We start from the raw sequence: 26221 nt of genomic DNA, 5'->3' as shown, positions 1-26221 counted from the left end.
TCGGTGTCTGTTTCTCCCTCTGTCCTCTCCACTCCTCCGTGTCCCTCTGCTCCCGCCTCTTCCCCTCCCTCACTTCTCCTGCCCTGACTGCAGCTTTGCTTCCTCCAGTCCGTGGGTCCGTGTCGTAACAGAAAAAGCCCCGCGTCAGAAACCGCTTTCCATAAATCACGGCAGAGCCGGCAGGATGCTCCGGCTGGAAAAATCCAGCAGCAGAAGGATGGCCCCGCTGGATGCTGGGGGCTGGACTTACCTCGGCGGGCTGCGCGCACGCACCGCGCGTGTCCGTGTCCGTGTCCGTGTGCCCGCCTGTCCCCGGCTCCTGGGGACACGCTACATCTGCCGGCGGCAGCCTGCGCGCTCCACTGCCTCTACCAGGGGGCTTTGACACTTCTCCGTGTCTCTGTAAATACTGGCAGCAGCTCGGGTCAGCCTGGAAGATGATGCAGTGCCTTGGTAAATGGGAGAGAGTATTCTCTTCAAGGCTCCTGGCAGGCATGCCCAGTCTCATTTCTGCAGAGAGTGTCATGCCTTTGCAATAGGCTGAGCTGAAGGATTTTTCTGTGTAGCTTGAATGAAATGCTGAAGGTCTGGTTTCTGCTTCCAGCCAAGGTAAGTGTGCCCGACTCTGCCCTCACTCTATCGAAGGCAATCCCCTCTGATGTTGCAGGAGCCTAAAATCACTGGCTTGTTGATACAAGCAGACTTGGCTCCCTGTTTATACCAAAAGAGTGCTGACACTGCTGCAGTGTGGGATGTCTGGACCAGAGCAGACATCCCTTCTCTCAAGGGAGACAGGACATGGTAGAGCTCCCTTTTCCAACTTTCTGTCTCTATATTGTCCTGCTTGAAACTATGAATTTTAACTTGAACTGATGCTGTCTCATTTTGATCCCTTTTCTCTGGTTAATGTTCTGCTCTGCTAAGCACTGCGTCTGATATCAGGTAGAGGGGAGGAACCAAAATTTTACTCAGCTGTGAAGCTAAGGACAGCATTACATTTCCAGGAAAGCCAGCAGGGGCTAAAATAGCTTTCATGTGCATCACAGAAGGAATAGCAGCAACTGACTACAAAAGTTACAGCAAAAGGACACTTTCTGTTGCTTCTTTTGTTTTCTTTCTTAGTAGTATGTAACATTCCAGTGTTACTGATACCAATTATTTCTGTGTTCTAAATTGTGTATAAAAAAGTGAGTATTAAATATTAAGAAGCAAATCCAATACAAGGCATTATGGTTTCCATCAAATCACAGCACTAGATTTTTAAGGAGTGGGAGTGAAAATACATTTTAACTACTTTATACTCTAAGGACAAACTTCAATACCATAAGGCAGGCAGAGTCCCAACAACAGCTCAGTGGTGTTTTGAGCTGTCCTTATCTATCTGTGAGTCAAATTAAGAAGAGAATTCAAGTAATGGATATTTCCAGGGAACCTGTGTTCCCACAGTCTTGTTTTCTTGCCTGTAGGTTGCTCTGAGTCCTGTTTTGCACACACTTTTGACCTTCTGTGGCCCCTCTGAGTATCCTCTGAGTCTTGCCATCAGGCCCTTTAACCATCCATGTAAATCAGTACTGAATCACGCACCTCTGCTCTCACACAGGGCCAAGAGGTGCTTCCTCTCCTGCTGACTGTGAATACCTCAGCAGGCCAGCCACAACAAGGCAGATGATGGTAGCAAGGGCACTGCCAATTTTCTTAAAGCTTCAGAATGGACCGTGAGATTGTAATGTGTATGCAGAACATTTTAGGATTGGATCACCTACAGTCTCTGCCTTGAAGTCTATGGGCAGAGTTACATAATTTCTGATGAGATCACCTCGCACCCTGGATGTGTATGTAGGAATGAAGAGGAGAGAGCACTCCTAGTTCCCACTCCCAGAACCTCCTTGCAGCTAGCCACTCTTTATTAGTTTATTTTGAACAGCATTTTGGCAAAGCCTGATCAAAATTGGTTTGCCTTGCAGCTGGGCTGGAGCCATTGCTTGAGCAGTTCTGCTTTTGGGTCTCACCAGTTAGTCCTGGTTCCTAATTCATCAAGTATTTCTCTCTTTGTGCCTCAAAGGGGAGGAATTGTCAAGTCTTGTTTAAAGCTTTCTCTCCTCCTTCATCACTTCTGCTTCTACATGTAGGTCACTTAACTCTTTATATGCTGTCATGTGTTAGTTCCTAGATCTGGCAAAAACCCCCAGCATTTTTATGGGGGTGAAGTCAGCTAAGGTACTATCTTCTCCCATCAGAGGAATGATAGGTTCTAGGTCACTGTTTTTTTTCTATTCAGCTAGTACTTTTTCCACTCTGTTCTTGTTAAACAGACCCCATTTACTAAGTAGGTTAGGTGATTTCTGGTTTTGTGCATTTTTTTTTTTCAGAATGGACACTTGTATCGGTTTTCTAATGATAAATCACAGTGAAATTTACAGTGCAGTAAATTTAAGGGGATTTTGCAGCAGTTATACCTTTCAAAGTCATCTTTTGCAGACCCTGAAAAACTATGTATGACTCACCAGTAGCCTGTATTAGAAAAATAAAACTGATTTTGATGGAAATATTCATACACAATCCCATACATACCAATAAACTATATTCTGATGCAGTCACATCAAGTAATCATAACCCATTTATACCTCAATATTCTGCACCCTTCATACAGAAATCTTTACAGGGTGTGTAACAGTGCTATTTAGACAATAGAAGAAACACTCTGCCTCCACAGAATACATAAGCCCTTCTCCGTGCTCCAGCTACCAGCTTGGCCTTCCAGCTCAAGCAGTTACAGGTCAGTGGGAGCTCTGGGGCAAATGGTTCCAGGTCCTAAGCACTTTAGCTCTGTTTGTGGGTGTTGATCCCTGGACCTGATCACCTCCATGCCTGAGAAACCCTGAAGAAATCAGAAGTTGTGCCCATGCTTCTAAGGAAAGGCACTGAAGAGAAGCATTTCCCAGTAGCCAGTTTGCCCAGCCAAGAAGCAAGAGAAGATCAATATATTCCAGTCAGCTACTCCTCTGTTGGAAGAAATTCATTAATAGTACCTGGAGTAGTAAAGGGGAGTTGAAGGAAGCAACTGGCAGATTAAAGAACGTGAGACAAAGGTTTTACTTCCTTCTGCCAGGGGCATTACAGAGTATCCCAGCTGTTTGAGAAGCTTCTCTGCTGAGGGCTTTTGTTGGTTTGGCTTTAAATTTCATGGACTGAGGTCCTTCAGCCAGAGATTTTCCCTGTATTTCACTTCTGGGAAGCTTTATCAAGACTAATAATTTTTCTTTAAAATATTCTCCTGCTGCATTTGCAACTTCTAACAGTTGCTTCTTTTCCTTAGAGATTTCTTTTCAGCTTTGAATTTTTAACAGTTTGGAAACTATTATTTTGTCCCCCTGAGATTTGACACAGTGCAGGTGGGAGGGTGGATTGTAGATGGAGAGCTTTATATTTCTGTTGACAAACTGGGTGCTTACAGAGCTCAGCAATAGCCCCCACATAATGTAACCAGCACAGAGGTTGTTTTTACAGTACACCAGTTTCCAATGCACCATCTCAGTAGTAGTGTAAGTTTCAAGTGGGTGTAAAAGTGACCCTGGATGTAGCAACTATGTCAAAGCCAGGAGATTCCTTGTGGTGGATACTGCAGGGTAACAATGAGGCAACTTTCTGCTCATTCTCCTGCATTCTCACAGCCTGTGCAGTCTGTGGATGCACAGATGGTGCAGAGGAGGAATGAGAGGACAAACCTTACTCAGGCAAACCATGCATGCTTCTCTCTCCCTTCCATCTCTGAAAAAGATTCTTTGAAAAAAGAAAAGGCTCCTCTGCTTTGAATTCCCTCCAGTTGGTCTATTTGTATAATAAAATACCTTTGTATTCTTGAAATAATAAGTAAAAGGTTGCAGTATTTATATCTGTGAGTATGTCTGGCAAGTTTCCTTGAGATAAATGTCATCTTAGATGTACATAATGTTTAGCTCGGCTGCTGGACAGCCAAGTGTGTCCTGCCAGGAAGGTCGGTCAGAAAGTAGAATAGTTTGCTTAGTTAGGTAATTTAGGGTCAAGTCTCTGTAGTTATCTGCCCTATGGGATATATTTATGGTTGCACCATGGCAAACTTGGAACAGTGTTGTCCATTATGAAATTCTTCTGCTGTATAAATATTTCTTGAGCATTATAATTATAATTATGAATATAATATCATTACAAATATAATTATTTGTGTCCTCTCTGTATTGATTTTATTCTTTGGGCTAAACTGCATTAAAAAGGTGCCTTTTCTGTTTGGTTGGAATAGCTATCATTGCCCCAGAAATGACAGCTGATCGTGCAGCAGGCAGTACAAAATTTCCCCTTCCATTACACAGATTACCCTAGAAGATTTTGCCTTTGTTTTCAGGAGGGGAAAGAATCTCCACTGGTGTGGATCTCCACTGATGCACATAGTAATGGCAACTGTCTTACTCATGCTAGAGCTTCTCTGTGGTCAGCATGAGGTTTAAAGTAGAGAATAATTCCTGGTAGGAATTTGCTTATCCATAGAGGTGTGCAAGGGCCTGAGATGAAGGATAGTTATGCATTTAAGGTTGATAGCACAGTATTTGGAAATGTGTCATCTCAAAGATGTCTCTCCTTTATGTGTCTCTGTGTAGCTGTTTTCATTTTGCTGTCCCTCCACTTCCCATCTGCATGGAGAACAATATTTCCATTATCCACTTAGCTTGAGGCTAAGAATGCACTTGCCATTAACACAGGCAATTTTTTCTAAGTCTCTATATAATGCCATAAAAATAACAATGGAAACTTCACACCATTAAGGCTCCTTCCAGAGGATGTCCCTAGAGTTGAATACTTGAACAGTAAAAGCCAGCACAGTTAGAGTTGCCTGGTAAAGCTTAATTTGGTATGCATATGTGTGGGCTTATTACTAAAACCACCTACAGAGTATTGACAAGGTGCTTTGAATGGCTGTTTATGGGCTTCTATAACAACTTTTTTTGGTTTTTTCCATGTGAAACAGCAAGAGGAAAGAAAAAAGACAATCACCTATTCACTTTTTGCCTGTGCCCAGCTAACTGTAGAATCAGAGCAGATCTCATCTTGCTTAAAATGAAGCCCAGATGTAGTCCTTGGAAGGTAAGAATCTCTCTGATGGCTGTTTTTGCCTCAAGTGTAATTTCTTTTGGAGACAAGTTTTATTTTCAGAGTCCCCAAACAGACACTGTGGAAAACTTCCCTATCAGCAGTTGCCAGGTGTACTGTGATGTTTCCTGGTTTATTTGTTTGTAAATGGCTTCTTTTACACCTTAAAGCAGTTGAGGATAAACAAGTTCTTCATCAGCCAGCAGCATAACTTGCTGAAATTAACTTAAGCAGTGGGGGAGTCAGCCACTCCAAAGGGTGTTGCAGCCCACCTCCTGTTCTCTTGTTCAGGCAGACTTGTATTTAGAAATGCAATAATTCAAGCATCAGTATTCACAGAGTAAATCTTTAAAGTCATGATCCCGTTGTAGATGGCTTTTCAGGGACAATACCTCGGACCTGCTCTGTGAATTGGCACCTTTTCCTGCACGGCACTGGGCCTACCTCTTGTAAAAGAATCAAACCCAAGATGAGAAATAAGAATTTCACATCTCTAATGCTTTTCTGTGGTACTTGATTAATTTGCCCCAGTCTTAAACCTGAGGACTGCTGAATCTGTAGTGTGGTAATCGGCGGAAGAAATGCGGCACTCAATACGAGTGATCAGCAAATCTCAAAACTTTATTGATAGGCACATACATTTATATTGGTGTTAATGAGGCTAATACATATTGCAAAAGGTGAGCTCATTATTGGTTAGTTTCCTATCAGCTAACTACGCCTACCTTAGCATTCTTGTGACTACTATGTTGCAGCTGTCCACATATTTTCTTCATATTTCTAACTAATGATCCTCTCCCCCATCCTGATGTTGCACCAAGGGCACAGTGCCCTTGCCAGGTTTGGACACTGACTGCTGACTCCTATCCTCATCTCCTTCTTGCTTAACTAACGGTATTATATCAGTGTGACCTTTGTCAACTAGCTAGCTGTTCACAAAATCCTCCACATGTAGTCCTTATCGAACCTTTGACTCTTCATGTTCTCAAGCAAACTCAAGTTGTGCCAGTGGAGGTTTGAAATGAATATTAGGAAAAATTTGTTAATTGAAAGGTTTATCGGACATTGGAAAAAGGCTTCCTGGGGAAGTGACTGAGTCACCATTCCTGGAGGTATTTGAAATGTGAAGACTGTGACACTTAGGAACATGGTTTAGTTGTGGGCTTGGCTGTGTCAGGTTAATAGTTGGATTGATGATCTCAAAGGTATTTTCCAACCTACATGATTCCATGATTCTTTGTCTTCTGAACTCTGTCTCCATTTGACTCTTTGAGACGTTTTCATCTTACCAAGATATTTCTTTGTGTCACCCACTCCCTGTTGGCCTGCAGAAGTCCCTTGGACATGAGAGAGCTCATGTTGCCATGCTCTCTGCTGGAAGTCACAAAGAACAAGTTGAGGAAGAAATCTCCATACACTCCAGCCAGTCTGTGCTGGGGCACACTCTGTACTGAATAAATCTCTTCTCAGATTTTAGTTGCCAGCTGACTCTGCTAAGGATGTGAAATAGATTTTTTAAAAAAATATTTGTAACAGCCAAAAACTTGAAAATTTTCACTCAGCTCATATAAAGGGAAACATCAAAGCCAAGAAGGACAACCTGACAAAAATCCTTACAAAGCAAGGAGGTGCTAGGTCTTTTCAAGAACAGGTTTGCTACAAAAGGTTTTTTTAATCTGAGCAAAATATTCTTGTGCTCTCATTTATAGACGTAATTGGGCTGCTTGAACTGCATTCCCTGTGTTCCCTGCCCCTTCTTTTCCCAGTAGAATAACTCTACCCAAGGCTGATATTCAGTATGGCTATTTTCTGCTCAGACAATTCAGGATTTTATGATGGAATCACCAGCGCAGTAGTACTTGTAATGCAGAAGCAGCTTTGTGTACACAATGCACATACAGAGACAGAGGGATGTGTTATTACCCCAGGGATTTGATGGATAACAAAGCTGCTGTAACAATGTAATTTTATTTTTGATTTTAAGTACTGGGCTCTTTTGGTTTCCTAGCCTTTGGGCTGCATTTGTTATGTGCACCAGCTGTTTGTTACATTCTTGATGGTTAGGCCTTGGCATGATTTAAATGGCAGCTGAGATTATCTCATGGTCTCCTGACTTCAAGATTTTAATAAAAACAGCAAATAAATAAAACCTGAGAGTCAGCCATGGGAAACAGCAAAACAGCTCTTATCACTGTAGCATGCCAGTCCCTTGGGAATGCATAGCAGAGTGCAGACGGTCAGGAACTAATTAGCCACAGCATGGAGCTCCTCAGATCAGACCATTCTGTGTCACTGACATCATTACTTGCAAATACTTGGAAATCCATACTGATGCTGAAGGCATCTTCAGTGATCCCGCAAGTTCCAAGGGATGTGCTTTATGGTGTCAGTTCTGCTGCATTCTTGACCTTTCTTGCCCTCATAGAGGGGTTGGATTGGATATTAAATATATCAAATTGTCCAAAACTTTAAGGCTACCATGAGAGCAGGCAAAACTGCTTCAATCAGAAGCTTTCCTAAAGTGAAGCTTAAAGTGGGAAATACATGCTGATACCTCAGGACAGATTAGACCAGCAGACTCATATAAATACTCTTAAATCAAGTGTTTCAGGCTTTGCAATATACATGCATTATCCACAATAGAAGTTTCAGCTGAAGCACAGTTCCAGAATGCAAAATAGCTTTGTGCATAGACAAACATGCAATCTCAGAATTCAAAATAAAAAACCCTAATACATGTAACTCATCTAAGCATGTTGCTTCATGAGAAAGTATAGAGATGAGACAGAATGGTCTAGCCTGTTGCATAATGATAGTATCCAAAACTTTCTCTTTATTAAAATTTACAGAAAAATACATCAAATGTGAAAGAATACAATGCACCAAGAAAAGATACCATACTGGCAGTGAAAAACAGTGTTCTATAGAAAATATCAACAATATTAAGAGATTCTTCCCAAGTCCAATGAAGATGAGTTTTTTTGTCCTGTTGGAAAATTTTCCATCCATTAAACAGTCAGGGTTCTAATGAGCCAATCTCCTGTTTGTAACCACAAATGAGTGCAGAAAACCTACCTTCTACAAATCACACAGCTAAATAAACAGAGGCCCTTGTTGGCAGCAACCTCCTTTACGTGCATGAGAAGGTAAAACAGACCAAGAGCAGGCACTGGAGCATAAATTCGTGTCTGACTGTAGCTCAATAATTTGTGCTGGCTGTTTTCCTTGATTTTATTAAATAACATCATTAGATGTTTCTGGTTTTAAATTTGGTGCATCAAAAAAAAAAGCAGATGTGGAGGATAAATAATTCTGATTATATATTTGTATGCAAACAGTTCATCAGTGTGCTCTATATAATGGCTTCCCACGGATTTTGAGATGTGGAAGAGAATCTGCTTTGCATAATCTTTTGCCTGTAAACTGTAACTGGGTATTTATTATAATTATTTTTCCAAGAAATGTTGTAACTGAAACACAAGGACAAATGTGTCATTTGACCTGCATCAGCAGCTCAGATTCATGGTCTTGATGTTCTAAAACTCTGCTTGTTTCAAAGCAAGAAGCCAGTCTGAGACGAGTAGTGAAGCAGGACATTTTCTTCTCATTCTCAGGCAGCTAATACTTTATTATTCCCTGAATATCTTTTTATCCAGTTGTAGCTCACCTCTTCTGGAAAAGGGGGAGTGGGGAGAGAAACTATTTCTGTTCAGAAACCAGCTCACACTTTTCAAGCCTGTTGTTTTTCTCTCAGAGCCTATTGTGCATTTTAAAGAGTGTCCTGGATTAGGGCAAATCTGGGAGAAAACCTCCAAAAGGGGCCCCCCCAGAAAGCAAACCCACACACAGCCCCTTCGCCCCACCGGTTCGGGAAGGATTCCTCGGAGAGAAGTGGAAAGAACCAGTTTATTTAACAAGCAAAACACTGCCAGCACACAAAATGAACAATATGAGATGACAACACTTTCACCGATCTGAAAAGGATGACAAATTCAGAAAGTCTTTCCTGGGAGTGGTCGCTCTGTTGTTGCTCCCTCCGGCGCTGGGGATAGCTGCTGCAGCCACCAGATGTAAACTCTTGGTGTTTCCCAGGTCCCAGTCCGGAGCAGGTTTGAATGATTCCAAAAAGGGAAGGGAAAAACAGTCCAGGGAAAAAATCTGGACCGCTTAGCTAAACTAACTAACAGAAGCAAAAAAAGCAAAAGCAGAGCGGGAGCAAAGCAGGAGCGAAGCAGGAGCAAGAGCAAAGCAGCAAAAAGCAAAAGCCGCACTATGTACTGTCCCGCCAGCTGTGGGGGAGCAGGCTAATAACAAACCAAAACAAACCTTGCTCTTCAGAGCCAGTCTTGAAGGCACAGTACGTAATATCCAGCACCAACAGAACACACGATTGGGGATACAAGCATCATAACCTCACCCTAGGACAAAGAGGAAGCCAGGTAGTTTACTAAAAAAGAAATTTTCACCTTTGTTAAGAGCTAAACTGCCTTTGGGGAGAAATGAAGGCCTGACATCCTCATAAAAATATTTCTGCAATGTAAAACAGGGTCTCTTTTCTTCCATATGGGGAAGTGATCAAGTTTTTCTGCTACCAGACAAGTTGCAAAAGTAAAAGGGTGGCAATTGTCCTTGCTTATGTCATCTCAGGGGGCATCCAGTCCTTCTCAGCTGACAAAACATAGGGGGAGGAACCCCACTCAACCAATGACAGGGAATTACCTTCTCCTTTGTGTGTCACACTCCGGGTATGGAGCAGAATTGTCAGAGGAGCAGAGCATCCACAGTACTTGCTGGCTCCCTGTAGATTTGCCTGTCCAAGAGCCCCTAAAATTTTTATATTAAATTGTTTGCTTTTACAAGCTGGAAGGTGTTAAAGAGCTTTGTCTATTATCAGAATGCAAGGACAGTCCTGGGATGCTCCTACATGTTACTCAGAGAAGCCCAGGGAGTGCTGTGCAAAGGGTGTGAAGAGCTGTGCCTTCCTGCTCTTGGGTTGATGAGAAGACATGAAGTATGGGCCTGTTCTTACTGCAGGAGGGTGGACAGAGGCATCCATTGTCTGACAAGATCACACCTTTACACTATAACCTTAATTCTGAGCCTGCAGAGGGACAAGTGATAACTGCCTTTCCTTAAGGAAAGCATCCAGGCAGAATATCAGGCAAATATAAATGAAGATAAATAGTAATATTTTGTGAATAAGTCCTCACCACCTGGTGCTTTGAACTACTTTGGCCAAAACACTGGAAAAGCTCTTCTGGCAAGAGGTAGAATTGCTTATTGTATTTTTTTCTGCTGTTCCCTCCACCTTTTTTGATATAATTGCCCTTGAGCAGTGCTCTCACTGGAATATGTAACAAGAAGGGAAACAAAACTTTGGCACTACTATGCTCAAAATAAAATGTGATGGGTCCATCGAACACCTCAGCTGACAGGGACAGCAGGGTTGCACCTCCCTGGAATTGACACCAAAGACAAGAAAATTTCAGTATTTGCTGGAGACATGATCTTATTTAGCTGGCTCTCATGTGTCAGTTATGTGCACACAGCCTCTCAGGAGCAAGAAGTGAGATGAAAGGGCAAGAGGATGCCTTGAAGGAGCCAAGCAGAGTGTTAACAGCTGTGTAACATGTACTAGTAGAAAGTGTGCAAAACCAGGCCTCTTCTGCAGCTTTATAAGCCCACAAAAACTGAAATAACCATTAAACCAAACTTTGGAAACATTTTATGAGGGCAAATAACCTCTAAGTAGTACACAGGAGCACTGCGGTTCTGAAAACCACACACATCCAAAACTGGTTTTATGTTTATAGGAGAAGGTAGAAACAGTTTCAAGCAATATTTGTTTTGCATTTAGAAGATACAGAAATTCGTCTGCTGGTGGTGTTGTGATGTTTGTATGCTTCTGACTCAGACAGAAATCCTGACTCAGGATTTACCCATAAGCAGCAGGAAAAAGTGTGTTTTATGAAGCAGTGGGTTAACTAAATCTAATGTGGTTTGGCCAACGAGGCTTGAAAATGTCCTAATGGTCACTCAGTGATCACAAAGCACGCTGGGGATAGCTGCTGCAGCCACCAGATGTAAACTCTTGGTGTTTCCCAGGTCCCAGTCCGGAGCAGGTTTGAATGATTCCAAAAAGGGAAGGGAAAAACAGTCCAGGGAAAAAATCTGGACCGCTTAGCTAAACTAACTAACAGAAGCAAAAAAAGCAAAAGCAGAGCGGGAGCAAAGCAGGAGCGAAGCAGGAGCAAGAGCAAAGCAGCAAAAAGCAAAAGCCGCACTATGTACTGTCCCGCCAGCTGTGGGGGAGCAGGCTAATAACAAACCAAAACAAACCTTGCTCTTCAGAGCCAGTCTTGAAGGCACAGTACGTAATATCCAGCACCAACAGAACACACGATTGGGGATACAAGCATCATAACCTCACCCTAGGACAAAGAGGAAGCCAGGTAGTTTACTAAAAAAGAAATTTTCACCTTTGTTAAGAGCTAAACTGCCTTTGGGGAGAAATGAAGGCCTGACATCCTCATAAAAATATTTCTGCAATGTAAAACAGGGTCTCTTTTCTTCCATATGGGGAAGTGATCAAGTTTTTCTGCTACCAGACAAGTTGCAAAAGTAAAAGGGTGGCAATTGTCCTTGCTTATGTCATCTCAGGGGGCATCCAGTCCTTCTCAGCTGACAAAACATAGGGGGAGGAACCCCACTCAACCAATGACAGGGAATTACCTTCTCCTTTGTGTGTCACACTCCGGGTATGGAGCAGAATTGTCAGAGGAGCAGAGCATCCACAGTACTTGCTGGCTCCCTGTAGATTTGCCTGTCCAAGAGCCCCTAAAATTTTTATATTAAATTGTTTGCTTTTACAAGCTGGAAGGTGTTAAAGAGCTTTGTCTATTATCAGAATGCAAGGACAGTCCTGGGATGCTCCTACATGTTACTCAGAGAAGCCCAGGGAGTGCTGTGCAAAGGGTGTGAAGAGCTGTGCCTTCCTGCTCTTGGGTTGATGAGAAGACATGAAGTATGGGCCTGTTCTTACTGCAGGAGGGTGGACAGAGGCATCCATTGTCTGACAAGATCACACCTTTACACTATAACCTTAATTCTGAGCCTGCAGAGGGACAAGTGATAACTGCCTTTCCTTAAGGAAAGCATCCAGGCAGAATATCAGGCAAATATAAATGAAGATAAATAGTAATATTTTGTGAATAAGTCCTCACCACCTGGTGCTTTGAACTACTTTGGCCAAAACACTGGAAAAGCTCTTCTGGCAAGAGGTAGAATTGCTTATTGTATTTTTTTCTGCTGTTCCCTCCACCTTTTTTGATATAATTGCCCTTGAGCAGTGCTCTCACTGGAATATGTAACAAGAAGGGAAACAAAACTTTGGCACTACTATGCTCAAAATAAAATGTGATGGGTCCATCGAACACCTCAGCTGACAGGGACAGCAGGGTTGCACCTCCCTGGAATTGACACCAAAGACAAGAAAATTTCAGTATTTGCTGGAGACATGATCTTATTTAGCTGGCTCTCATGTGTCAGTTATGTGCACACAGCCTCTCAGGAGCAAGAAGTGAGATGAAAGGGCAAGAGGATGCCTTGAAGGAGCCAAGCAGAGTGTTAACAGCTGTGTAACATGTACTAGTAGAAAGTGTGCAAAACCAGGCCTCTTCTGCAGCTTTATAAGCCCACAAAAACTGAAATAACCATTAAACCAAACTTTGGAAACATTTTATGAGGGCAAATAACCTCTAAGTAGTACACAGGAGCACTGCGGTTCTGAAAACCACACACATCCAAAACTGGTTTTATGTTTATAGGAGAAGGTAGAAACAGTTTCAAGCAATATTTGTTTTGCATTTAGAAGATACAGAAATTCGTCTGCTGGTGGTGTTGTGATGTTTGTATGCTTCTGACTCAGACAGAAATCCTGACTCAGGATTTACCCATAAGCAGCAGGAAAAAGTGTGTTTTATGAAGCAGTGGGTTAACTAAATCTAATGTGGTTTGGCCAACGAGGCTTGAAAATGTCCTAATGGTCACTCAGTGATCACAAAGCACACAAACATGAGATAAGAAGGGGTTGCCCGTGCTATGGGCCAATCCCAGCACCTGCTAGGGGTGGTACAGATAACACTCAGCTGTGCTCCCACAGAAGCTTTATTGAGTATTTGGATACAGGAGTCACCACTTGTCTGCAAGCAGAAGGATCAGATCTTTGCCATGGCAGTTTCTTCCATGACTTAAGTTCTAGAGAACTAGGAGGAGTTTTTCTATTGCACCAAGCGAGACATACCTTGTGTTTGCAGAAGTCAATTTTCAGTGGAAATATCAGCATTCCCTTTATATTTAAAGGGAATATAATATATTTTATATTCCCTTTTACATTTTGAACTGCTGAGTGTAATGAGGGCAGCTTTAACCATTCAACAGAGGTCCATCTTACTGCAAGTGTCAATACCCATACCTCTAGGTACATAATAGACCTCTGAAATCAGAAGAGCTATATGGCTTGATCCAAGTTCTTCTCCATTCCAGCCTGGGAAAAAGCAGCCAAACCAAGATTTTATGCTGCAATCCAGATAACCTGTTTCAGTTTAACTTGGGTCACATATAAACAATTATTCAGATCTTTGTCCCAGCAACCTTTAGAACAGCCTAGACCAATGTGTTTCTGAAGTAAAAAAAAAAAAAGAAAAAAGAAAAAAAAAGAAAAAAGAAAAAAAAAAAGGGGCTTTCAGCTAGGGTAGAAGAATACAAGAGATGTGAACATATGGTCAACATACTCTAGGTCAAACCCTTACCAAGCTAAATATTCCCATAACCATACAATAATAAAATTATTATTATAATTAAGGGCTAATTTAAGGAATGTACAGTATTTACAGCCATTAAAACTAGACAGAAGATACCGAGTAATAGGGGATATAAAGTAAAGGGATATTAGGACAGAGCTAGGAGGAGATTCCCAGGCTCTTTCCTATTGTACTATTGTTTCCTCTGATACCTTGAATAGCAAATGCCATTCAGGGCCTACCTAGGTGTTGTCATGATAAGAATCCCTGGAGAGAGGCTATCTGTAGCACAAGGCTAGAGAAATTCTATCATCTTGTTCTACTCAAAGTCTACAGCATCTTAAAAGGAAGCCCATAGCAGCTGATGGGGCTGTCTCCCAGCTTAGCAGGAGTCAATAATGCTCTCTGCTCTCATGGATGTGGGAACTAGACAAAAGCAGTTGTCTTAGATTTCATTAATGAATCTCAGAAGAGTGGAGTTCTTTCTGTAACATCAGAATAAGTCAAGTTCATTCCTCAGACGAGTTCACTTAAGTTCAGGTATGAGCTGAGACCAACTAATGTCTGTTCCTAAATTTTCATCCTCAAGACCAGGAAAGCTGATATCTAGAAGGATTTTGCTGAGACTGTCATTCATGGTGTCCAGGATAAGGCCCTCCATGAGTGACCGGTTTTCAGTAAAGCCAGAGGCTGTCAGTTCAACAGAGGATTGCTTGGAAGTGTCATGAATAAATGCTGGAGAGCTCGTGAGGGGCACAAGGACCATGTCACCGGATTCTGTATTGAGCAGTTCTCGAGGAGAATCAAAGAGAGGATTTTTAAGAGGTGTGCTGTTAAAACCCAGCAAGTCCTGGTTGTCCTGGAGGGGTGTGAATGGCAACTGATGGGTTTTCACAGGACTGAAGTCCAGCTCATGACTTCCTTTGGCTAAGGAAGCAGACTTCCAGGGGTCAAGGACCTCTAGTGAAGGGGTAGTAGTGGCTGAAACTTTGCTGGGAGTGGAAGAAATGGGCAATTTGCTGAAGATGTCTTTGACTGGTGTTTTAAAGGCCCCCTCTTCTCCCTGTGAGCAGCTAAGCTGTGATATGTTCTCAAGGGGCTGGTTTTCCTGGGGGAAGGGACGGTCTGCCCCTAACCGGAAAGGGTCAAAGCTGCTGCTTTCTGGCAGAACAAGGACAGGCTCTTCTGAACAAGGCAGTGCTAGGCGTTGTTTCCTTCTGGATCTGCCCACTTCCCGCCTTTCCCTCCTCTTTATAACTAAAGAGTCAGAAACTGCCTTAGATGGGGACTTCAGTGTGGTGAACTGTTTCCTCTCCTTTGTGGATGAGTCTGGGAAGAACAAGCTTGGCTCTTCCTTGACCGTTACGGTTGAGGCAAATGGGGACAGCCAGGGATCCAGCTGAGAGCCTTCTTCCTCCTTCACACAGGCACCCTCTGGGAAAGAAGACAATTCCTCACCAGGCTGGGAGCTGTTCTGTACAGAATGGGTTGGGGAAAATAGACCTGCATCACATTGACCCTCCTCCTTTACAGCAGCTGTGGGTAAAGAGGGCGACTCTTCTGCAGACAGTGACATCTACAGTGAAACACAGGTGACATGCAGTCAGTAAGCAAGGATCTAAGCTACCCAAAAATCCAAATAACAGCGGAAAGAAAAGAAATGCATTTAAGGTCAGCAGAGAGGGTAAGGGGAAGATATTCAGGAAGCAGTAATTATAACAGACTGAGATTGATCTCTGTGAAACTGATAGAAAGAAGCCTAAGGATCACATGGCAAGGATTCTAGCTAAGTCACAAAATCCATACCCTTCAGAGCACTCCTGCCCTGAAGAACTTCTGAGAGTACAGGCAGAAGGAAAGCTGATTATTTCTGGAAAAAATATAACCCCTTTGATTTTTTCTTACATTATCTAAATGGGAATAACAAAATGAATGAGGATAGCTTTCCCAGAAACCAAGGAAAAGGAAGAGAAAAAAAAAATGAGGTTATCAAAAGAAAAAGAGCACAGGAGAAAGATAAGTCATAGCTGGAGAGAACATAAAGCAGCAGGCATACAAAGGAAAATAGGATTATGGTCAGACAGGATGGAAGAAGCTAAAGCTTTACAGTGTCTAAGCATACAAGAGCAGTCAGTGAGACGCCAAGAAAAAGAGCTGTTTAATAGCTGTTTTTCTTGAGCCCAGAATAACTGCAAACTTCACAGAATTAGCAAACAGCAGATACGGAAATCCTCTGGGAAGAGGATACGTGAAATATATTCCCTTTCAGAAGTTCCTTATTGTTACTTGTCTAAAGAGCTATCAAAAATATGAATGTTTTAGGATCAGAACAAAGGCATTCCTCTCATTTTTCTTTCTTCACATCCCAGCAGTAAAGAAAAATTTTCCTGACCAAGCTATAGAGTCCTTTCCTCTAGTGAATTATAGAAACATCCTTAGAGCAAATAAACTGGCAGGTAGTAGTCAGCCTAAAGACAGTAAAGGATAGCAAGGATTATCACTAGCTAGTTCCTTCATAGTAGCTTGGAGTTTTAGAGCACCTAAGTAAAGACGCACAAAGGAACCATATGAAGAAAAGGTTCATTGAAGACAAGAGATATTAAAAAAAAAAGTAAACAAAAAATCCAAACAAACACACACATCCTTAAAAAAAAATCCCCCTACCCTCCTTAGCCCCCTCCTCACCCCCCTAATGAAAAAAAAGACAGGGAAAAAGACAGGAAAAAAACCCCACTAACCCCCCTGAAAACTCCTTGGAAAACATGAAACCAACCTTTGGAGCAATGCACACACACTTATTGCTCTGCGAAGTCTCCAAGCTGTTAAGTGATGCTCCCTGTGCCATGGACAGAGGAACCTTCACAGAAGGCTGCAAGACAAGAGGCTGACTCAAAGGAAACTGGATTGGAACCAGGTAGGAGTTGACACGAGGAAGCAAAGGCTTCATCTTTCGGCCTGGAAGGGAAAAGAACGGACTCACTTTTGCCTGCTCTCCACTGCTATCTCTTGAAACCCAGGCACCTTACAGAAAGTCCTTCTAGACATCCCAAAAGAAACATTTGACCAGATCACTTGCCTTCTCTGCTAATTTTAAGGATACAAATGCCAAGCCAGAAGCCTCATGAACAAGAAAATAACCTTTCATGCAGATCCTACCCCATAATTTTGGGTTCTCATCCCATTATGAGTGCCCAATGCCCACCATCTCACCAGCACATCCCCTCAGACAAAACAATATGCTTTCCATTTCAAACCTGACAATAAGGAGCATAAAAGCTTGCAAACAGGGATAACACACTGCACTTGTATTCCTGAAGAAACCTGGGAGAATGCCCCAGGTTTATTGAATTGATTCTCTTGGCCTAGACTGCTGGGGACACTTACGTGAATTCTGGGGTTCTGTTTTGCTTCCCATGTTCTTCAGAGGATCTGGGAGACGATTCTTTTGTTGCTGCAGTCATTGTGAGATAAGAGGAGGAGAAAAGAAAGAGATTAAAGAATCCACATTTATTTTGCTGCCTCACTGAGAATTGTGAAACCAGAAGTCTGTGCTGGACTAATACAAAGAGAGCAGCTGTTAGCACCCAGCACTCAGGCTGGCTCTAGGTCTGTGCCACTTGCTGGTTTGCAGCCATGCCACCCCAAGCCAGCTGCCCACCAAAAGCTGTGTGGGAAAAGAGACGACATGACAGAGCTGCTCCAACTGCAGACTCTACTGCAGAAGTGAGCTGGTTTTGGCACCCTCAGTGCCCAAGGAACAATGAATAGGATGGCTTTATTGTATATTGGATGTCTATACAAACCATGGACCAGATAGGTGTTCAAAGGGAATACCAGAAGTAACAACGGGATCAGAATTCTGAGCAGATGGAAAGAAGGCCAAGGTTGTAGCTGGGACAGAAAAGTATTTGACTGGATGTTTACAAATTCTTCACTGCTAAAACAGCTGAATGTGAGAGAAACATCAAACAGGTTCATCTTTCCAAGAGTCACTCACAATACAGTGGGTTCCAAAATGAAAAAGGAGCACAGAGAGATCCTATTCTCTCTGCATCTGAGCCCCAGGAACATATTGGAACTGTTGCCATGGAGATGATTTTATCAGAAATCTGTTTGGGCTTGTTCTCTGAAGCCTATTGGTGTCCATTGCAGCCTACTTCAGCAGTAGACTTCCAAGTTGCTCAAAGCTGTCCAGCTTTACCAGCTCAAGAGACTGTACCATCTGAAGGCAGTCAAACACTGGCTACACCCCTCTCCCTGCAAAGGGTAAGCATGGAGCTATATGAGCAGATGCAGCAGTGACCCAGTCCCCCTCCCCAAGCCTGTTGTCCTTTCCTTCCGTGACTGGCAAGAAGAGAATGGAAGATCAAGCCCCGAGCCAGATGGTAATTCTTACTGATTCAGAGTACTCAGGCGATGTTGGTGACCCCAAGTCCAGCGGCTGGTGGCAGAAGGCATTGAGCAGAAAAAAAATTTAAGATTAAGTTATCAACCAAAGAGGGTGACAAATGGGACATTTTAAACTTGTACAATCTGAGCAAACAAAAGTTAATTCTACCCACCCACTGCAGAAAACACAAGAGTCTAAACACACCTATACCAGACTCCCAAGCTCTATTTCCCTAACAAAATCTTCCAAAAATACCTATTTGGGTTAGGACAATTCTATCCTATGACTGACTTATACAGCATAGGAACAACTGGTTGGCCTCAGTGGAAATCTTCTCATTAGGAATTTAAATCAGGCCCATGGGAAGAAGTTGAACAACCTGACTATTATATTTGGCACAACACATGAAGAATAAACACATCCCACAGAAAACTCCAGATCAAAAGCACAGCCACAGCACCTTTTCTTTTAAATGCAGAGCTTGTCTATTTGTCAAGTGAAGTGACTGAACCCAGCTTCTACACAAAGAGGCTGATGTCAAAGCAGCTTAACCTTACAGTTAAAATAAGGTGCATCAGGCTAGTGTGGCATTTAGAAACTGGATAGCCTGTCCTATTTCCTTTACATGAGGCAACTTACCTTAAATACCTGGTCCAATGTTAGGCAACGGTTTGCATCAGGGTGAATAGTCCAGAAGGAGATTTTACCATTGGCAGATGTCTCACGGACAAACATATCATGAAGGGACAGGTTGTGCCGGATGGAGTTCTGAGGAGAAAGGAGTGAGGAGGAGGTTGAAAACAGTAGTTTTGTTATCAGCACAGCAAGGCTCAAACATGGCTGCTCTAGCAGAGGGATTACATTCCAAAGTGCAGACAACACCAAACATTCATGTTCACAGTGTACACAGCCAACCCTATCATCAGTCTCTTATTCTATGTACTCTTGAGATCCCTATTCTCACTCCAGTGATCACACATCCCATCATCTTGTTTAAGAAGGATGAGACAAGAGATACAAGAAGTGGAACAGTGAACATCTGGATTGAGAGTGTATTTAGGGTAGAATGTTTAAATGAGTTTTCATCTTGCTTTGCAGGCTGGGGAATAGCTTTTGATCCAGAAGGCATGTAACATCACCCACAGCAAATTGAGGACCTGCTTGTTACCTTCCAACCTGGCTTAGCTACATGTTTAAAATAAGGGAAATGATCCTCAATCCAGGTATAGATGTCCTTCAGCGTCATGCGCTTCTTCTCCGTGCTGTTGATGGCAAACTGGATCATGGCCATGTAGGAGTAAGGAGGTCGTTCTGACACCGAATCCTGCCATGAGGAGGACTCAGCAACAGTAGGAATAGCAGCAGCAGCAGCAGCTTCCTCTTCAGTCTGAAAGAGTGATGAATGTTCATGAAGCTGACAAAAAGGCCCATGGAACATCCCTGGGTCCTCTGGCTTCTGCTATTGCTATCAATAAAGGTCAAACTCGGGTTACTTAGAGACAGTGATGCCTAATTCTTCCAAGTATTCTGATCCACGTAAATTACTTCCTTATCAAAAATTTTAGCACATACACGTGTATTCTCCTACTCACCTTGACTCTTTCCTGCAGAGGCATCTGATTCTCTTTCTCTGTGTCTTCCTTCACAGAAGAGGGATTTAGCCCATCAGATCTCATCTTCCCCAGCCACTGGATGTTGGTGAGGCTGTTGTCCAACACAGAGCTCATTGTCTCGCCACTGCCTGTTGGGATAACAGGCCCATGTAATAATCACAGAATAATTTAGGTTAAAAAAGTCCTCTAAGACCATTTGAGTCCAGCCTGTGACCAAACACCACCTTATCAACAAGACCACTGACTGCAGCATCCAGTTGTTTCTTGACCACCTCTAGGGATAGTGACTCCAAACCTCCCTGGACAGTCTGTTCCAATGCTTGACAACCCTTTTAGGGAACATATTCTTCATGATGTCCAATCTGAACCTTCCTTGGCACAGCTTGAGGCTATGCCTTTTGTCCTGTCATTTGCTGTCTATGAAAAGAAGGCATCCCCCACTGCTCTACAGCCTCCTTTCAGGCAGTTGTGGAGAGTGATAAGGTATGCCTGAGCCTCCTTTTCTCCAGGCTGAACACCCCCAGCTCCCATAGCTTTTCCTCATCAGACTTGTGCTCCAGATTCTTCATCAGCTCTGTTGTCCTTCTCTGGATGGGCTCCAGCACCTCAATGTCTTTCCTGTAATGAGTGGCCCAAAACTGAAAACAGATTTGAACTCAGAACTCAAGGTGTGACCTCACCAGTGCCGAGTACAAGTGGACAATCTCTGCCCTGGTCCTGTTGGACACATTATTGCTGGTACAGGCCAGGATGCCATTGGCCTTCTTGGCCACTTGAGTGCACACAGGCTTATGTTCAGCTGCTGTTGACCAGTACCCCCAGGTCTTTTCCTGCTGGGCAGTTTTCCAGACACTCTTCCCCCAGCTTGTAGCACTGCCTGGGGTTGTTGCAATGCAACTGCAGGATCTGGTATCTGGTCTTATTGAACATCATGCAACTGGCCTCGACCCATGGATCCAGCCAGTCCAGATCCCTCTGCAGAGCCCTCCTGCCCTCCAGCAGATCCACACTCCCACCCAACTTGGTGTCATCTGTGAATTTACTGAGAATGCCCTTAATCCCCTGATCCAGACATTGACACACAGAGTAAACAGGACTGGCCCCAGCCCTGAGGAACCCCACCAGTGACTGGTCACCAGCCGGGTGCAGCACTGCTCAGCACCACTCTCTGGGCCCAGCCAGTTTTAAACCAGTGAAGAGTGAACCAGACCAAGCCAGGGACTGCCAGCTTTTCCAGAATAATACTGTGGGCGACAGTGCCAAAGGCTTTACTGAAGCCCAGCTAGGCTACAGGCACAGCCTTCCCCTTGTCATAACCCTGCTTTCTCACAAGTAACCCTGCTACCCTTCCATGTCAGCTGCCAAAAGGAAGGCACCAGCTACACTTCTAAAAGATGGTATTGTAACACTAATATTGTTGAAGGAATTCACCTTGAATTCCTGATTTCATATATAGTTGCCCAATTTCTGAAAAGAGCTGCAGTCTTAAAAACAAACACTCAAACCAGACTATTGTCAACCAAAACAGGACAATGTTCATTTAGTACTTCAAGAAAGAGAAAGACACAAAACTTAAGTCAGAAGCTCAGATGTCTTCCATCAAAAAAATATGTCCACTATAATCCTTTAGATTTCACTACATATGCAAAGCTATGTAGATTATTAGAATCCAATAAATAGATATCTTGTAATTATCAAAATATTAATAAGTACTGCAAATCAAGAAGTAAGTGCTGCTCTCCTTGGCCCATTTCACATCTCCTTGTCTGTCAGGACAAAAAACTAAAACAGGTAAAGTCTACATACTGTTGGTCTCCTGCTCCTGTCCAACCACAGGATCAACTCCTGAATGCCAGGGCGCTGTACTGCCTGCAAGAGCAGGCGTCTGTGCAACATTCTTCTCTCTTTCTTGACTGACTGCAGCCTTGATGGCTGCACTGGCTTTCTTCTCTGATGGGAGATGCTGCGATGGTGCTGGACCTGCTGAACGGGATGTGCCCCCACTGCTAATGAGAATGAACTTGTTGGGTCCATTGTTGCCACACTCTTTTCCTTTTGCTGTCAATGCCTCTATGATGCTCTGGATATCAGCATTTGTAGGGATGGCCACCACCTGTGTGTTGGGCATTGTAGGGTGGTCAATTATCTTTATTCCTGCTGGGAATTTCTGCAGGCCACAGTCCCTTTTGTCTCTGGGTTGTCTGTTGTGTTGGTCTTCCTGCCTGTGCTCCTCCTTAGGAGCCTTTTCATCCTGACCTCTGTTCTCATCTCTTGCTGAAGTACTGGATTCATCGTTCTGTGGGAGGGTCAGTTTTCTTCTTTTGAGAATTAAGGGCCTGCGAGGGCTGGTCCTCATTATTGATCTGTACTGTCACTCTCCATTGAAAGAGAGAGGAACAAAATCCTGCAAAACAAACGGTACAACATAAAGGGTGCAGCAAATCATCTCAAGACCTCCCACAGAGCACACATTCTCAGCAGTTGCTACAAAGCTAGAAACACAAAAGGAAAATTAAAATTGAAAGCATTTAATAACGCTGACAAGGCTACTGAAAAATTATACTGTACCTCCCTAACTCACACCTTGTGTAAGCAGGATGGGAGAGAGATTTGCAGAGTAGATAACTTGCATAATGAAGTACATAATAATGAACAAAGTATGTACGTGCTTTACAGAAACACTTAGCTATAGTGCGATTTAACCAGCGTCAGCCAGCAAGCTGGAGGAGAGATAGAATACAGAAATACCCATGCTGATTCTTACAGCTGATTGCTCTAAGCAGCAAATTACATAACCTACATGAAAAGGGAATTTACAGATGGTTTAAGGTATGAGAAGCAGAGATTACCCTGAACGCTACAAAGGCACACAATAAACACACAATAAATGCAGCAGAATTAAGGTGTTTTAAGCTAGACACCAAGTAAATGTGCTTCTAAATCCTTTCATAGATTTGTATAGAAACACATAAATTTGTCATTGGACAGCATACAATATAGATGTAAAACTTTTGGACAATGGGTGGTTTAGACTATAAAGCTGGAAGCAGAGGAAATAAAATTCAGAGATACTGCTTCCAAGGTAAGATGCTGTAAGAATACTGTTAATAATGCCATCAGGAATTCAGTGGACCCTGTGCCCTTCTACAAACTATACCAGAACAATATACAAATTGTACTTATTGTTTATCATTAGAGATGGCAAGCAGAATAGAAACGAATAAAAAAAAATATTAAAAAAAGGAGGCCTTTTACATTGGTAGATTTGACAGGGTCAGCAAGAAAACGAGTAAATTCTCAGTAAGAATCCCCTACACTGATAGAAAGCAGAGTCCAGCAGATAACAAGCCGAGCTGATGCCCTCTGTACAGGGAGCAGACAGCCCAGCGATCACTCCACGCGGGTTCTGGCAGCCGTCACAAGCATGGCCCTTTGCATCCGCTCCACCCCCTAAGGAGACACAGCGCCAAAGGAAGAACCGGAGCCAGCCTCCCACAGGCTGCGTTCCCGTGAGCAGGAACAGGAGCGCGTCACTTCCCAGGGAGGCCCCGATCTGCTACCCCTGTACAGACCCGGGCGCAGCGCTGTGTACGCGCAGCCCCGAGGGGCAGGGAGGGCAGCGCCAAAGCGCTCCCAGCTCCTTCTTCGCCCGCCCCAGCCCCAGCGCTGCCGCCCTGGCCAGCAAGCTCACCTGCTCCCGCGGGGCCTTCCGCCCGGGCCGGGCCTAGGCGCTGCCCGCTCCCGCCCGCGCGGAGGCCTTAGCGCGGCCCTCCGAGGGGTGCCGACCCCTGCCAGGGGCCCGGAAGGGTGGTGGCGGGCACCGGTCGCGGCTCGGCAGCTGCGGGGCCGGGGCAGGGCCGATGCAGGGCGGCGGCCCCGGTTTGAATTTGGCGCCCGGCGCAGCTCTGGCCCGGTCACGTGCCGGCCTGCGCCAGTGAGCGGCGGCGGGGGCGGGGCCGGCCGGGTCGGGCCAATCGGCGCGCAGGGGGCGGGGCCTCGGCGGGCCAATCGGCGGCGGCGGCGAGGGATACGGATGTGCGGGCGGGACGCAGGCCGGGCTGCTGTTGGGGTCGTATTGTCCCGCCTGCCCTTGTACCGGGACGGCCCCGCTGGGACAGTGCTGGCAGCTTCCTTCAGCCGTGCTGCCGGCGGCTGGGAGCTCTGCCGAGCGCCTGGGCCGCCGGCTGTGCGCTGACTCCTGGTGAAGAGCTACGGCGTTTTACAGTTTAACGTGTATGTCACAGCTGCAGCGGGCTAGCGGGGCGTCCTGAGCACGCTGCCACTTAGGTAAGCAGTCAGGCTGTTGCAGTCTCATGCCTTTCTCATGAAATGTTGCCAAATTTCCTTGTGTGTGCCGATCTCTGGTAAGTCAGGTTGGGTGAACATGCGCCATCAGTGTTCCCAGGTGGCCGGGAAGGCCAATAGCACCTGGCCCCTGTCAGCAGTAGTGGGGGCAGCAGGACCGGGGCAGGGATCGTTCCTCTCTAGTCGGCACTGCTGGGGCACTCGGTGTGTCCAGCTCCGGGCCCCTCACTTCAGGAAGGACACTGAGTGCTGGAGTGGGCCCTGAGAAGGACAGCAGAGCTGGTCTGGAGCACCAGTCCATACGGAGTGGCAGAGGGAGCTGGGGATGCTCAGCCTGGAGAAAAGAAGGCTCAGGGGGCCCTTATTGCTCCCTACAACTGCCTGGAAGGAGGCTGTGGCCAGGTGGGGATTGGCCTTTCCTGCCAGGCACCTAGTGATGGAACAAGGAAATATCGTCCTAGGCTGCACCAGGGGAGGCTTCAGTTGGGCATTAGGAAGAAGTTCTTCACAGGAAAGGTGATTAGACATTGGAATGGGCTACCCAGGGAGGTGGAGTCGCTGTCCCTGAAGGTGTAGCACTTAGTGCCATGGTCTAGTTGCCATGGTGGTGTGTGGCTATGGGTTGATTTGATGATCTCAGAGGTCTTCCAAACTAATTGGTTCTGTGATGTGTTTTCCAACAGAATATTAAATACAATGTTACTTCAGTTCAAACTTATTCATTAGGCAAAACAAACAAATCATGCAAGATCTGTAGAATATAGGAGGGAGATGTCAACTGTGTTTTGTAAAAAAGAAAAAAACAAATTTAAAGTCTCTTGAAATTAAAATGTACAGGTAGTTAGCAACCAGAAAGGGAAAGAGTTCTGATTATCTTAGCCCTACAATATCTTGGCATTACAAACAAGATTAAATTGAAAAAAATAAAATAGTTTTTTGCCGGGGTCAGCTGCCAGTGGTCTCTGCCCTAGCATGGGAAAAGGTGGTTCTGGGCAGGCCGCACTTTCAAAGAAGTAGTCTGGACTCTCGCTTTTGGTCTGCCTCTGCCAGAGCTTTGAGACACCCAGGGCATCCAGAGATATCCTGGGTCCTGACAGGTTGTTGTTTTTTTTTTTTCTTTTCATGGCTGATTTGACATAGCTGGATCAATGGTCATCTGCTCCCATTCCTGCAGTGCATTTCTAGATCTACCTGAAAATTGACAAAAGGTTCAAGAACTACTGTTGGGAAAAAGTTTGCCTTGAGATGTGTACGCTGTGCTGTTGCACATTTGTTCTGCTTTTGTTAAAAACTGTATCTGAGGTTTCCAAACAAGTCTGTCTTCAAATCCATTTATTTGCCTTCTACAGATTCAAGAGCTCTTTAGCATCTCCTTGGGGTGCTTCCTTCTTTCTTCAACTGGCTCCAACAAGCATCATGAGGTTTCTAAGTGGTGTTACCACACCTTTTGATGCCTCCGAAGAAAAAGTGTACCCACAAGGCTAGGAAGGCAGAGCTGATTTTCCTTGAGAAGCCACGGGCAGGACCCATCCACTGTTATGAAGCTCCACTGCATCTGGCTGAGAATCCCAGACGTGTGCCTACAAAACCTGTGGACCTGAACACGTCTGCTGCCTGGGTTGGTACAAATTATCTTTCCTCCTGCATCCCACAGCAACAGTTTTCAAGTTTCTCCCGTATGTCTTAACAGAAAGTTTATCTCTTTTGGATATGGAAAATTATTACTCCAGACCTGAATTCCCTCTATCAGTCTAAAGCATAAATAAGTGCTTGAGTTGCTTTACATTCTAAGAATAAGCACTAAGGTCTTGGTTACTTAAAGACATAAACTGTGTGCAATGTTTACTGAGTAATGAATATATATCTTTGAGAAAAATTATTCCCATCAGGAAAACACTGTTTTCCTTGGCAACCAAAAACCCTGCATGAAATAAGTGTTAGGGGAGATTTGTCTTATCGGCTTGCTGTTTGAAATAACTGCTGAACTCTAA

General features: G+C 44.2%; 2 protein-coding genes across 4 annotated transcripts in view; one reads left to right on the top strand and one right to left on the bottom strand.

Moving 5' to 3' along the window:
* Positions 1–477: 477 nt before the first annotated feature.
* The window catches only part of RHNO1 (RAD9-HUS1-RAD1 interacting nuclear orphan 1), a 28325-nt gene continuing 2581 nt past the window's right edge, over positions 478–26221 (top strand). The window contains exons 1-3 of one of the 3 annotated variants that reach the window (XM_039699686.1): positions 478–609; positions 5000–5115; positions 25580–25848. In XM_039699686.1, coding sequence (XP_039555620.1) covers positions 25681–25848 — 168 coding nt within the window. In that variant the 5' untranslated portion in view covers positions 478–609; positions 5000–5115; positions 25580–25680. Of the gene's footprint in view, positions 610–4999; positions 5116–23961; positions 24213–25579; positions 25849–26221 lie in introns of those variants that run through there. The other 2 variants (XM_039699687.1, XM_039699685.1) reach the window with 2 other exon arrangements.
* Positions 13864–23786, bottom strand: FOXM1 (forkhead box M1). The gene is made up of 9 exons (XM_039699671.1): positions 23617–23786; positions 21732–22329; positions 19905–20053; positions 19481–19699; positions 18952–19080; positions 18319–18363; positions 17307–17373; positions 16696–16877; positions 13864–15498 (listed from the first exon to the last, which is right to left on the bottom strand). Exons 2-9 carry the CDS (start codon positions 22279–22281, stop codon positions 14449–14451), a joined length of 2391 nt encoding a protein of 796 aa, XP_039555605.1. The 5' UTR covers positions 22282–22329; positions 23617–23786; the 3' UTR covers positions 13864–14448.

The sequence above is a fragment of the Passer montanus genome, unplaced genomic scaffold (assembly GCF_014805655.1).
Source record: "Passer montanus isolate IOZ18808 unplaced genomic scaffold, ASM1480565v1 scaffold137, whole genome shotgun sequence".
NCBI classification, from domain to species: Eukaryota; Metazoa; Chordata; class Aves; order Passeriformes; family Passeridae; genus Passer; species Passer montanus.
This window is presented reverse-complemented; position numbering and strand designations above follow the sequence as displayed.